At 40.6% G+C, this 14,834-nt stretch overlaps 1 protein-coding gene and 1 pseudogene across 2 annotated transcripts; both read left to right on the top strand.

Annotated features, from left to right (window-relative positions):
* Positions 1-3,654: 3,654 nt before the first annotated feature.
* Positions 3,655-4,599, top strand: LOC308253974 (olfactory receptor-like protein DTMT; the record flags this gene model as incomplete). Its single annotated transcript, XM_080679762.1, has 1 exon — positions 3,655-4,599. The coding sequence occupies one exon, from the start codon at positions 3,655-3,657 to the stop codon at positions 4,597-4,599; it is 945 nt and encodes a 314-aa protein (XP_080535888.1).
* A 7,946-nt stretch (positions 4,600-12,545) lies between these two features.
* Positions 12,546-13,570, top strand: LOC308252577 (olfactory receptor 1E5-like; annotated as a pseudogene). The gene has a single exon. The product of its transcript is annotated as an olfactory receptor 1E5-like (transcript).
* Positions 13,571-14,834: the final 1,264 nt, after the last annotated feature.

Genomic DNA, 14,834 nt, shown 5'->3' with positions numbered 1-14,834 from the left:
ATGTCCAACAGTTCTGAGTCCCCGTTTCAACGTCAAACATTCCTTAAGTGTACATGTCAGCAATGATATCTGGATGGTGGGCACATGGTGGCAATGCAGGTCCGACCCTCTCTGGTTTGGTCCTAGGCAACCTGCTGTGACGCACAGCTGCTGACTGCTAGCATGGCAAGGTGTCGTCAGCGTCTTCCATCTCTGGACTGTTTCTCCTCTTGTCTTTGTGGTTGGAGCAGACCTGTCAATTCCTCTCTGTTGCAGGAATCCACATGGTCTTGGAGTTGTTTTCTGAAAATATACAAACATATTCTCGACCAAAAGTTAATAAAGAAATCTTTTCTATATGATTGATTTGGGATCCTTTTTATTTTTGCCCAAACAATTTTCCTTTGTCTTATTTAGACATCATGTGTGTTTTTCATGGGTGTCTTGCTATTAGCATTACAAATGAAAATTAATTTTGTAAAGTAAAAATTTTCTAGATGTAATTTACTTATAGGATATTTTTCCTTACATGATATTCTTCTACTATCCCCCCTTTTTTTGATTAATGGAGGCTTTTGTAAATTTTATAATGCAGTCTTGATAACTTTAAATTTTAATTTTTTGCACAAAAATATGACTGCTTTAGTTTCATTGCATGTTCAGGAATTTTACCATGAGATGAACTACCAATAGAAATTTTAGTTACCACTTTAGGAACAGCTTTTTGTCCAGTACAATTAAATTTTCTTGAATATTCACTTATTTCAATTAGCCTATTTAAATTAATCTGAAAACTTGATTATTATTTTACTGTCAACTTTAATACTCTACCAACAATCTTAGTTTACCCTGTAAATATTAGTGGAAAGGATTATTTGCATTCTTGAGTAGGCCCTGACCATTCCTGGTGCTAGACTGGATTTAGATATAGGGCAGCTGCTGTTGGCCAAATCTCTGTCTGTTACCTGGGTCCCAATCTGAGCTGGGCCAAGTCACTGTCTGTCACCTGTGTCCTGAACTGAGCTGGGCGTGGGAAGCAAAGCAGCCATGGGGGCAGGAGACCTACCTCAGATGGGGTGAGGGTTCAGGCCCCTGCAAGGTTGGGGGGGGGTGAGGGTCTGTGCCCCACCTCTGTTGACCCCCAAGTTTTCTCCTGATGGCCCCTCTGCGACTGTGCCTGTCTTAGGTTGTTCCTTCCCTGAGGAATCTTACCCATCTCTGGCTAACCAGTCATCCTCTGGGGCCAAGCAGGGTGATGTGAGGTTCAGTTCTGTCTCCTTGGTAGCCTATGCCGCCGTGGCCTCCACGCCCAGCACCTGCCTTGGGATCCCCTGGCCTATTGGCGGGGCCCCAGCACTGATCACATAAGTGATCTTGATTTTTAATAGCATCATAGTTACTTGCAGTTCACCGTGTCATTAGAGGATAAGGATGGGCATCATCAGAATGCTAATTTACAAAATAGCTATTTTCCTACTGAATCAGAATCAGTGTTTTACTTGAAGTCCAGGTGATTTGCATGGACATTCTTTTCAGAAGCACTCCCCTCAGAGATTTTTATGTGCAATCCAGGCTGAGAACTACTGACTTAGTGGGTGAAGAAGATGAGAGGCTTATTGCATCATCAGTGGTAGCATCTGCAATTTCTGTTTCCTATTTGTCATCTCCAGCATACTAGTGGCACAAGAGTCAGGTCCCATTAATTTACCTGAGAAACAAAATTCAGAGAAACCAGGTGTGCGATTCACCTGATGTTTCCCCCCACTGTATTGTCAGTGCATAGTGTTAAAGTGTAAAAACTATCTATGTGGCTGGATCAAACAGCATCAAGGGGTGGAAATCCCAGCAACTGGATATTCCCACATCATGTAGTACTTCTCCTCTGCTTTCTTTGTCTGCTCTGAGGCACAGTAAGGTGTCTTAGTCATGGTGCTTCAGAGAGATAAGACCAAAAAGTGATTATCTATCTATCTACATATATATCTAGCTAGCTATATAGCTCTATTATCTTTATCATCTATATTAATGGAAAGAGTAGTGAATCTGAGGTACCCTAACATTTTCCATGGGCATAAGATCACATTCATAAATTCTATAATAAAGTGTCATATCCAGTGTTAAATGCTTGAGGCTAGAGACTTCTTGCTCTGGGAAAATTTAGTAGTTGTAGTGACTCCTACTTAAAAGGACTCCTGCTACCTTTAAAGTTGGATACATGTCTCAGCCACAATGAGTCATGAGCTGACATGGCCTTTCCTGTATGGATCTTACAATCTAGCAAGGATCAGGTAGAAACCAATAATTCAATGGCTTTCAGGGCTATGGGAGCAAGCACAGTGTGATGTGCAACACAGCAGTGGTTCTCATCTGGTCTGGGAGACAGGAAAGGTTTAGCTGAGTAAGTGACATGTAATATACCTGGGAGGTAAGTAAGGGCTAGCCAGGTGAAGAGAGAGCAGAGGAAGGAAAATGTCAAGCAAGAGGAACAGCAAGTGCAAAAGGCTGGAGGCAAGAAGTTGTGACATTGACGTCCAGCATTGATGGAGAGAAGAATGTGAGTGCAATTGGGGGGCCAGATGAAACTATGGTGGCAGAAAGGGTCACTTCTTAATTTAAATATATGTGGCATAAAATAGTATATTAGTTTCAGGTGTACAATATAGTGATTTGACATTTATATACCTTACAATGTGATCACTACACTACCTCTAGTTAAGCATCTGTCACCATGCACAGTTTTCCCAATATTATTGGCTATATTCTCCTTTTCTGGATGGATGAAAAAGATGAAGCATTATTTGAAAGGAATTTTGCCTTTATCTTAAGAACAATGAGGATCCATTGTTCTTAGGGACTGTAGGGAGAATGATGATCGGATTTTCATCTTAGAGTTCCACAGTGAGACTGTTTCAATAGTATAAATAAGGCAGGAGGTCAGTTGGTTTAGGGTAGTGAAAGTGGAGATAAGGAAAGGATGAATGAGAATTAAGTGGCAGACTCTATCAGACTTGTTGAAGTAGTCGATGTTGATGAGAGAAAGGTGGGAATGAAAGAAATTCCTCAGGTTTATGGCTGGAGAGCCTGGAGCTCTTTTAATGAGATGTGGGGAATCAGAGGAGGTGGAGAGGGGAAGAGGAGCAAGGTAAGGTCATGATTTGCTCTTGGGATCTATTGAGCTTCACATGCTGTGATACAGCCAAGGGAAGAAAATCATTAAGCAACTGTGTATACTCTTATAGAGCAGAGAGACATGTACACCTGAAGTTTAAATGGTAATCGAAGTCTTTCCTAGAACAGGGTTTAGGAAAAAGCCCTGAGGAACATCATCATGTAAGATTTTGACTGAGCAGGAAACCATTATAGTTACTGAGGCTGCCTGGCCAGGCAGGTATGAGGAAAAGTGATACGTTATGTGTCTTGGAAGCTATTGGATGAGAGTGTTTCAGAAGTTATAACATTATTATGTATTAAAGCAACGTAAAAAAATGAGTCATTTTCAATCAGAGTTTCTGATTTGTAGAGATTTGAAATATAGAGATTGTAATTATTGTGAAAAGATGATGTAAAATATTTTTGCAGGGTACCTACAACATCATTATCATAGAAATGTGTTCATTTTTAAATTTGGGTGTTAATGGACACTATTATATCTTCCTCAAGGTACTGGAGACAGATATGACAGGAAGGAATCAAACTGCCATCACAGTGTTCCTCCTCCAGGGCCTGCCCATTGAGTCAGAGTGGAAAAACCTGTTCTATGCCCTGTTCCTGGTCATGTATGTTACCACCATCCTGGGGAACCTCCTCATCATTTTCCTGATTCGCCTGGACTCTCAGCTCCACACGCCCATGTATTTGTTTCTCAGTAACTTGTCCTTCTCTGACCTCTGCTTCTCCTCTGTCACAATGCCCAAGTTGCTGCAGAACATGCAGAGCCAAGTCCCATCCATCCCCTACACAGGCTGCCTGACCCAGATGTACTTCTTCCTGTTTTTTGGAGACCTGGAGAGCTTCCTCCTTGTGGCCATGGCCTATGACCGCTATGTGGCCATCTGCTTCCCCCTGCACTACACCACCATCATGAGCCCCAAGCTCTGTCTCTCCCTGGTGGTGCTGTCCTGGGGGCTGACCACGTTGCATGCCATGTTACATACTCTGCTCACGGCCAGGTTATGTTTTTGTGCCGACAATGTGATTCCTCACTTTTTCTGTGACATGTCTGCCCTGCTGAAGCTGTCCTGCTCTGACACTCGAGTCAATGACTTGGTGATATTTACCATTGGAGGGCTCATTGTTGTCATCCCGTTCCTACTCATCATCACCTCCTATGCACGGATTGTGTCATCTATTTTCAAGGTCCCTTCTGCTAGAGGTATGCGCAAGGCCTTCTCCACCTGTGGCTCACACCTGGCTGTGGTGTCACTCTTCTTTGGGACAATTATTGCTCTTTATTTATTCCCATCAGCTGATAATTCTACTGTGAAAGATATGGTCATGGCTATGATGTACACTGTGGTGACGCCCATGCTGAATCCCTTCATCTACAGCCTGAGGAACAGAGACATAAAGGGAGCCCTGGGAAGAGTCTTTTGTAGAAAGATATTTTCTCATTATTTATGATTGTACCACTTGATATATTTTTCATAATTTTATTTCTTAAATATATTAATATTGGATTATTATTCCAGATATTTTCCCTCGCCATGTTAGCTTCCATTAAAATGACATGCTGCACAATTGCTCAGTATGTAAAAGAGATAAATTGGAGCTGTGCAGGTGAACTGTGTAAGTGGGTCTTTGTGACATATTTGTCTTCCCCATGTCCAGGCGACCTTGGCAAAGCACAACTTAAGAAGTACCATTTTAAGTGATCTTTATGACTTACATTCTTAACTTATTCATTATAGAATATTATTTTTAAAATCAGAACTCTGCTTTGATGGCAGTAGCATCCTATATAATAAAAGAGAAACATGTGAATTGACTGTACCTCCGCTACGCTCACCAGCGAAACAGGACTGAGTATGCAAATTAACCAGACAAAGATGGTGGGTTAATTTGCATACACACATGTCGGGCAGAGAGCAGAGTGGGAGAGCCAGCGGAGAGTGGAACGGCTTGGGGAACTTGGCTCCCCAAGCTGCCAGACAGAGAGCAGAGAGGAAGAGCTGCCAGCTTGGAGGACTTGGCAGAGCGGGTGGCTTTGGGATGGAGAAAGAGCAGGAAGGGAAAACCAAGAGTGCGGGGAGCACCAGAAATTCTGGGAATAGTAGTTTTGGTGGCAGCCTCAGGACCAGAAGTGAAAGCCCAGAGTGCATTGGGGGGTGGGGCACCAGGAATGCTGGGAATGGTAATTCTGGTGGCAGAAGGATCTCCTAGACACTAGAGCAAAGTGAGCCTGGAGAAAAATTAAAGGGAAGAGATCCTAAAACTTCCAGGAAATCTCCACCAATGAAGCAAAGAAAAAAACCTCTATTATTCTGTGAGCAACAAACCAAACTGGGTTGGGGTCTCAGACAATTTGCTCATATGATTGCAAAGACAGACAGAAACTCCTGGATTGGAGAGGGTTCCCCTGAGGGCTCCCAGATTGGAGACGGTGCAGATCGGGCTGAGGGACCCACCCCCCCCGTGCACAAATCTTTGTGCACCGGGCCCCTCGTTTAAAAATAATTCTCTATACTCTTAGGTCAATACTCAATATTTCAGCTCCTAGTTTACCTCCAAATGCCTCCAGCATACCTCTCCCTGCACAGGTCACATAGTTTATCTGTTAACCATTTTCCCCCTCTGATTTATTTTTGTGTCTACCTTGTGTTTTCTAACCTGAAATTCATATTTATAACCCTTTTACTGCATGAGTGGATTTTGTCTTTACATGGGAATAATGAATTCTAGGGGTCCTAAAATTTATTTCTCTAGGAATGTGAAAAGATGGTAGAAGCTAGTATACAAATTCAGAGTGGAAGGATGCTTCTCTTCTGTTTGGTAGTTTGGACTTCATAAAAGAACTTTTTATTTATATCTTTATTCTACCCTCATGGCATTTCTACTAAGTATAGATGATATTATCACTATTTCGCAGATGGAAAAATATGACATTCAATTACTAGTACTTGCCAAGTCACACTGTGTGTCAATTGTTGAATTTATGTAAGATTCCAGACTATGTGATTCTATGGGTTCTTCTCATTTTCTTCCACTTCAACGGGAAGGGGAGCAGGACATCTGTAATCGTGCCAACAATTTAAACAAAACAAAACAAAACAAAAACCTCTTAGCTCTGTTTGTGGCATGGACCAGGTTTCCAAACTTGCTCCATTTTTATCCTTAGTTGTTTCCCTCTAAGTGATGGCATCCAAACGCACCATTTTAACCTTCTGGTATATTCTGGCAACCTCCACATCTCCATCTGAAGCCCAGACCTTTCTCCAGAACTCCCAGGTGTTATTCTCATCTGCCCGTGTGTATCTCCACTTGAGGGTCTATGAACAGTTCAATCTCAACATGCACATCATTGAACTCTTTATGTTCCCCCAAGTGTGCTCTTTGTCCTTTATTCTATACTTTGATTTTTTTAAAACTAAATTTATTGGGGTGACAATGGTTAATAGGATCATATTTTTATTAATACCTTTGTTGGATTACATCTTCAAGTCATTTTTTTTCACTTTATTTTTATTGTTGACACTATTACAGATGTTCCCCTCCCCCACCGTTTACTTGCCTCCACCCAGTCCCTAACCCCCTTCCCTCTGGCCATCTTCAAGTCATTTTTTTTTTTTTTTAAAAAAGAATGGTACCTGAATACTGTCTTTATTGAATTTTCACCTATTTTAGATTTTTCTTTTGTATTTGTGTTTCCATCTGAAGGACAACTTGGCTAGTTATAGACTTTTGAGGACATTTGCTTTCCCGCTTAACCTTCAATTTCCAAAGTAACTATGGAAAACTCTGAGGTAAGGCTGACTACTCCCTCTCCCCTCCAACCCTTACATGGCCTTCTTCCTTCCCCCTCGAAACTTGTAGAATTATTTCTCCAAACATGAAGTTTAATAATTTCATCAGATTTTGTTTGTGTATCAATTTTCTTTTGTTACAATTTTCTAATAACACAGCAAACACCTTTTGAATTACAAGTCTTTCATCTTTCTTCATTTCAAAAGAGATTTCTACTATCATTTTTTTTCCATTCTCTAGTAAGACCAATAATTCTGTTGTTGTTAATCCTCACCTGAGGATATTTTTTTCATTGATTTTTAGAGAGAGTGGAAGGGAGGGAGAGGGACACAGAAAGAGAAACATTGATGTGAGAGAGACACATCTATTGGTTTCCTCCCACTGCCTGCAACCAGGGTATGTGCCCTTGACTAAAATCGAACTTGGGCCCCTTCAGTCCATAGACCAATGCTCTATGCATGGAGCAAACTGGCCAGGACAAGACCAATAATGTTTATAGCAGGTTTGAAATGTATGCACTACAATCTACCTACATATAAAAGTGATAACTTCATATTATACAAATTAAAAAGTAAAATAGAATTTATATATAATGCTCTGTAAATATTATTAGTGCAGAAACAAGATTTATACTTGAATTCATAGACTGATAAAAGAGAAAATTGTCATAACACATACACAAAAATAAAAAATAAAATCTTATATCAATCAACCTATGACATTTGAAAGAAAAGTTACAAGTTTAATTTCAAATTAGCTTGTCTTTCTTATACTGTATTGATTGCTTGAGTCTGTCCACATTTCATTTGCTCATATTTATATCACATATCAACCTTTGTCTCTCCCTTCCTCACGGCCTCTCTTCCTATTTCTTCTCTTTTTCCTCCTTTTTTAAAAGTGGCTGAGCCATTTGAGATAGTTTTCAGACATCAAGACACATAGCCTCTAAATTCAGCATTGAGGATCTCCTAGGAATAAGAACATTCTCATACATAATCACAGTGTTATTATTGCAACCAAAAATGTAACATTAGTCCAAATTGCTCCAATGATAGACTTCTTTATATGAGAGATTTGTTAACATATGGTTTCCCTACCATACTATTTATTTAAAGTATACAATTAAGTAGTTTTTTGTATATTTACCGAGTTGTGCAACCATCACCATAATCAATGTTAGAACATTTCATTACCCCCAGAGAAAAACCATGTCCATTAACAATCCCTACCCATTTCCCTCTATCAATCACCAATCTATGTCTCTATGGATTTGCCTGTTCTTGAAACTTCATGTAAAAAGAATCATATAATAGGTGGGTTTTGTTACTAGCTTCTTTCAATTGGCATAATGTTTTCATTATATGTTGTAATATGTAACATTAGTTCATTTATTTTTACTGATGAATAATATTCCACTCTATGGCTACATCACATTTTATTTTTTATTTTATTTATTTATTTTAAATAATTCTTTATCGTTGAAAGAATTACATATGTCCTCTTTTTCCCCCATTGACCTCTTCTAGCCTGCCGCAGGCCTTCACCACCCTATTGTTTGTGTCCATGGGTTATGCATATATGCATATAAGGCCTTTGGTTGATTACCTCTCACCCAGCCATCCTCCCCCCTGTTTCCTCTGAGTTTCCGCATTCTGTTTCATGCTTCCATGTCTCTGGATCCATTCCATTGATCAGTTTATTTTGTTACTTAGATTCCACCTATGAGTGAGATCATGTGATACTTGTCATTCTCTGACTGACTTATTTCACTTAGCATAATACTCTCCAGGTTCCTCCATGCGGTCTCAGAGGGTAAGAGATTCTTCTTTTTTACTGCTGTATAATATTCCAGGGTATACATGTACCACAGCTTTTTTATCCACTCATCTACTGATGGGCACTTGGACTATTTATAGATCTTAGCTATTGTACATTGTTCTGCTATGAACTTAGGGGTGCATGCATTCTTTCTGATTGGTGTTTCGGGTCTCTCAGGATATATTCCTAGAAGTGGAATCACTGGGTCAAATGGCAGATCCATATTTAATTTTTTTGAGGAAACGCCATACTGTTTTCCACAATGGCTGCACCAGTCTGCATGCCCACCAGCAGTGTACCAGGGTTCCCTTTTCTCCACACCCTCTCCAGCACTTGTCATTTGTTGATTTGTTGATGGTAGCCATTCTGACAGTACACCCTACTTTATTTATACAGTCATCAATGGATGTTTATTTGCTCTTTGGGCCTATTGTGAATAGTGCTGCTATGAATATTCATGTACAAATACTTATTGAGCACCTCTTTTTCTTTTAGGTGTGTACCTAGGGGTGGAATTGCTGAGCGATATGGTAATCGATGTTTCCCTTTTTGAGGAATCACTAAACTATATCGTTCACCTTCTCCCTGCCCCAATGACCCTCCCCCATCCTCTGCCCGCCTTCCGGAACTCGTGGAAAGCTCCAGGCTCCCTCACCTCTGGAGTTTTCCATATACACTTTCTTCTCTTTGGACACTTTCATTCTCCTTTCCTAGAAGACTCCTTAGATTCCTCTTAAACTTTATTGAGGAAAAAAAAAAAAAAAAAAAAAAGGATGTTTTGCCTTCTACAGCAGGCGTGGGCCCCATGCTCCTCGCCCTCTTTCTGCTACCTTCCTGGTTCCACGTTCCCTGCACAAAGTGCCCAGCGAAGCTGCAGAAGCAGGTCCTGCTACAGAGCAGGAGTTGCTGGCCCCAGGCTGAGCCAGGGTCTGGACCAGAATCTGACAGTGGGGAAGCAGCACCAGAGCTGGAGGAACAAGACTCCACACAGGCAACTGCAGCAGGCCCAATTGGCAGCCGCAGCTGGAACTGAGGCCGAACCAGTCAGTAAAGCAAAACAGCAGGAGTGTAAAGGGGGCATGGAAGGCTGTGTCCAAACTGGGTCTTTGACAGTTTACAGGGGTTTCTACAGTCACTATCCAGAAATTTAAGAATATTGTCTTTGCCAGCACAAAAGCAGATGTCTACAAGAGCCCAGCTTCAGATACCTACCTAGTTTTGGGAGAAGCCAAGATCGAGGATTTATCTTAGCAAGCACAGTTAGCATCTGCTGAGAAATTCAAAAGTTCAAGGTGAAGCTGTCTCAAACCTTCAAGAAAACACACAGACTCCAACTGTACCAGAAGTGGAACCACTGGGTCAAATGGCAGATCCGTATTTAATTTTGGATCTGTGAAGAAAAAGAGGCTGATGAAACAGGCATGAAAATGAAGGACATAGAATTGGTCAAGGCACAAGCAAATGACCTTTCAGTCTGCAGGTTGATGATCTATCCATTGAGCCAAACCGGTTAGGTGATGATGGCAACTTTTGAGATAGACTTTAATGCAATAGTTCTAATCCCTACCTTTATTTTAGAAACACATGGGAGCTTTATAGAATTTTGTACAGGCCCCCTCTCAGAGATTGTGATTAATTTATCTGAGGGCCTCAGTAATCCTCATTTTTAAAAGCATCATATATCCTTGCAACTCCTTGTGTAGTCTATGGACATTAGCACTGGTATTAGCCGAGTGAGTACTGAATTAAAAGTAGCCGCTTTCCTACTGAATCATAGTGTTTTTATTTGAACTCCAGGATAATTGCATAGACATTCATTTCAGAAGCACTGCCCTAGGTTTTTTTTTAAAATGTGAAGTCCAAGCTGAGAATAGAGACTTAATTGGCGAGGAAGTTGAGAGGCTTATTGCATTATCAGTGGTAGCATCTGCAAGTTCTGTCTCCTATTTGTCATCTCCAGCATATTATTGGCACAAGAGTCAGGTCCCACTCATTAACCTGGGAAACAAAATTCAAAGAAACCAGTTGTGTGATTCACCTGATGTTTCCCCCACTGTGTTGTCAGTGTAGTGTCCAAGTGTAAAACTGTCTATGTGGCTGGATCAAACAGCATCAGGGGCAACAATCCCAGCAACTGGACTCAGTTTTGTCTTTATGAAGGAGCTCCCCCTGTCTCTTAGTGCTTCTTCTCTGCTTTCCTTGCTTGCTTTTAGGCACATTAAGCTGTCTTAGTCAGGGTGCTCCAGAGAAATAGAACCAATAGATCTATCTATCTATCTATCTATCTATCTATCTATCTATCTATCTATCATCTATCTATCTATCATCTATCTATCTATCTATCTATCTATCTATCTATCTAAATAGCTATATATCTCTATTATCTTTATAATCTATATTAGTGACAAGCATAGTGAATCTGAGGTACCCTGACATTTTCCATGGGCACAAAATTACACCCAGATATTCTGTAATAAATAGTCATATTTAATGTGAAAGGGTTGAGGCCAGTGAGTTCTTGTTCGGGGAAAATTTAGTAGGAGTAGTGACAGTCACTTAAAATAACTTCCACTGACTTTAAAGTTGGAGAAATGCATGTCTCAGCCTGAAGCACAGCCGATAAATATTTATGAAACATCAGCTTCATTGAGGCACTGTGCCAGGTGCTATCCCTTTGGCACTCATGGCCTTTTCTGCATGGACTTTACAATTTAGTAGGAAAAACAGCTATAAACAAATAACCTCCATGGGACTGAGTGCTGTGTGGATAAGCACAGGATGTTGTGGAAACATAGCATTGGGGTCTCATCTGGTCTGGGGAGAGAGGTACTAGTGGGGGCAAGCCGGGGGAAGGAGCAGAGGGAGCAAGCTGCCTGGCCAGGATGGAACAAATGTTTTTTTTTTTTTTTTTTTTTTTTTAAGAAAAAAATTTTGCCTGCATCATCAGGGCAATGAGAATCCATGAAAACTTAAGGAAGAACGAGGATCTGTTTTTCATTTTAGACTTCCACAGTGTCAAAGAAGGACATCAAAGGAAAACCCATGCATGAAAACCGGGAGATGAATTAAGAGGCTGTTCCAATGGTACAGACAAGATATGATGCCATCCAGGTCTTGGTTAGTGACAATTGAGATAAGGAGTTGACGAGAAGCAGAAAATCTATAGGAGAGTTGGCATATTGTATGATGGTGAGAGTAAGGAATGAAAACTCTCCGGTTTCTGACTGGAGAACCTGGATCTCTCTTACTGAGATATAGGAAATTAGAGGAGGTCAAGATTGGGAGAGGGACAAGATGAGATCATGAATTCACTTAGTTTAAAATGTGTGTGATATATCCCAGGAAAGATAATCATTAAGCAAATGAGTATACAGTTTTATAAGTTAGAGAGTCATCTACAACTGAATTTTAAATAGTAATCGAAGCCTTTGGAATTGTTGAGTTTCCCTTGGTGGTATGTGTGGAATTCTAAGAGAACAATGTATATGAAAAGCCCTGGAACCTCAACATGTATGATATTGACAGAGCAGGAGCCAAGAACAGTTACTGAGGCTTTCTGGGAAGGCAGATACGAGGAAAAACAATACCTTTTGTGTTAAAGGAAATAGATAAGAGTGTTTTAGAAAGGCTGCAATATTGTTACTTGTTAAAGAGAATTGAATAAAATAAGGCTTTTCCATCATAAGGATTCTGATTATAGAGATTTGGGGTCTAGAGGTTATATTATTGTGATGAAACTGATACATTATATTTTTGGAGACCATCTAATAGACCATATAGTACAGAATATGTTTTATTTCAATTCAGATTTTAATGGACACTGTTGTCTCTACTTAAAGGCATTGAAGAAGGATAAGGCAGGACAGAATCAAACTGCCATCACAGGGTTTCTCCTCCAGGGCCTGCCCATTGAGTCAGAGCAGCAAAACCTGTTCTATGCCCTGTTCCTGGTCATGTATGTTACCACCATCCTGGGGAACCTCCTCATCATTTTCCTGATTCGCCTGGACTCTCAGCTCCACACGCCCATGTATTTGTTTCTCAGTAACTTGTCCTTCTCTGACCTCTGCTTCTCCTCTGTCACAATGCCCAAGTTGCTGCAGAACATGCAGAGCCAAGTCCCATCCATCCCCTACACAGGCTGCCTGACCCAGATGTACTTCTTCCTGCTTTTTGGAGACCTGGAGAGCTTCCTCCTTGTGGTCATGGCCTATGACCGCTATGTGGCCATCTGCTTCCCCCTGCACTAAACTACCATCATGAGCCCCAAGCTCTGTCTCTCTCTGGTGGCGCGGTCCTGGGTGCTGACCACGTTGCATGTCATGTTACATACTCTGCTCATGGCCAGGTTGTGTTTTTGTGCCGACAATGTGATTCCTCATTTTTTCTGTGACATGTCTGCTCTGCTGAAGCTGTCTTGCTTTGACACTTGAATCAATGAGTTAGTGATATTTACATGGGAGGGCTCATTCTCGTTATCCCATTCCTACACATCATCATGTCCTATGCACGAATTGTGTTGTCCATCCTCAAAGTCCCTTCTGCTAGAGGTATTCACAAAGCCTTCTCCACTTGCGCCTCCCTCCTGGCTGTGGTGTCACTGTTCTATGGTACTGTTATTGGCCTATATTTATGCCCATCAACTGATAATTCTACTGTGAAGGAGATGGTCATGGCTATGATGTACGCTATGGTGACACCCATGCTGAATCCCTTCATCTACAGCCTGAGGAACAGAGACATGAAGGGGGTCCTGAGAAAAGTGTTTTTCAAAAAGAAAACTTCTTTTTTTCTGTATGATGGTAAAACTTAGTGTTTTTGCATAATTTTATTCAGTAGACATATTAGATTTAATATTGGAATAATAATCCACTCCTTTTTTAGTGTTAATGTTTTTAAAAGAAATTACATTCTAAACAATTGTACAGTAAGTAAAAGAGACAAGGTGTGTAGTTGAAGTCAGAAACGGGATCTCAGTGACTTGGTAGCAAAGTCTTCCTTTTTTATTATCGCAGGTGACCCTGAAGTAGCATTATTTAAAAACTTTGAACTGATCTATGTGTCTCTAGTTATTTTTTAATTTTTTAAAATATTACATATGTTAGTACGTATATCTTCTTTTTTTCCCCATTGACCTTCCCCCAGCCTCCCCTAACCCTTATCGCATGCCCTCATCCCACCCCCGCAGTGTCTTGTGTCCATTGGTGTGCTTATATGCATGCATACAAGTCCTTTGGTTGATCTGTTTCCCTCCCTCCCCAACACTCCCCAGCCTTCCCGCTGTAATTTGACAGTCTGTTCGGTGCTTTACTGCCTCTGTATCTACCCTTTTATTCATCAGGTTATAATGTTCTTTACTTTCCATAAATGAGTGACATCATGTGGTATTTTTCTTTCATTGCCTGGCTTATTTCACTTAACATAATGCTCTCCAGGTCCATCCATGCTGCTGCAAATGATAAGAATTTCTTCTTTTTTATAGCAGCGTAGTATTCCATTGTGTAGATGTACCATATTTTTCTAATCCACTCATCTGCTGATGGGCATTTAGGCTGTTTCCAAATCTTAGCTATGGTGAATTGTGCTGCTATGAACATAGGGGTGCATATATCCTTTCTGATTGGTGTTTCTAATTTCTTGGGATATAATCCTAGAAGTGAGATTACTGGGTCAAATGGGAGCTCCATTTTTAGTTTTTTGAGGAAACTCCATACTGTTCTCCACAGTGGCTGCACCAGTCTGCATTCCCACCAGCAGTGCACGAGGGTTCCTTTTTCTCTGCAATTTCGCCAGCACTTGTTGTTTGTTGATTTGTTGATGATAGCCATTCTGACAGGTGTGAGATGGTACTGCCTTGTCGTTTTGATTTGCATCTCTCAGATAATTTGTGACTTTGACCATATTTTCATATGTCTCTTGGCCTTCCTTCTGTCTTCTTTTGAAAAGATTCTATTTAGGTCCATTGCCCATTTTTTTATCGGATCATTTATCTTCCTTTTATTAAGTTGTATATGTTCCCTGTAGATGTTGCATATTAAACCTTTATCAGTGCTAACATTTGCAAGTATGTTCTCCCA

The sequence above is a fragment of the Plecotus auritus genome (assembly GCF_963455305.1).
Source record: "Plecotus auritus genome assembly, chromosome: 7".
Taxonomy (NCBI): domain Eukaryota; kingdom Metazoa; phylum Chordata; class Mammalia; order Chiroptera; family Vespertilionidae; genus Plecotus; species Plecotus auritus.
The sequence above is the reverse complement of the archived record's forward strand: the minus strand, read 5'-3'. Positions and strand labels throughout refer to the sequence as shown.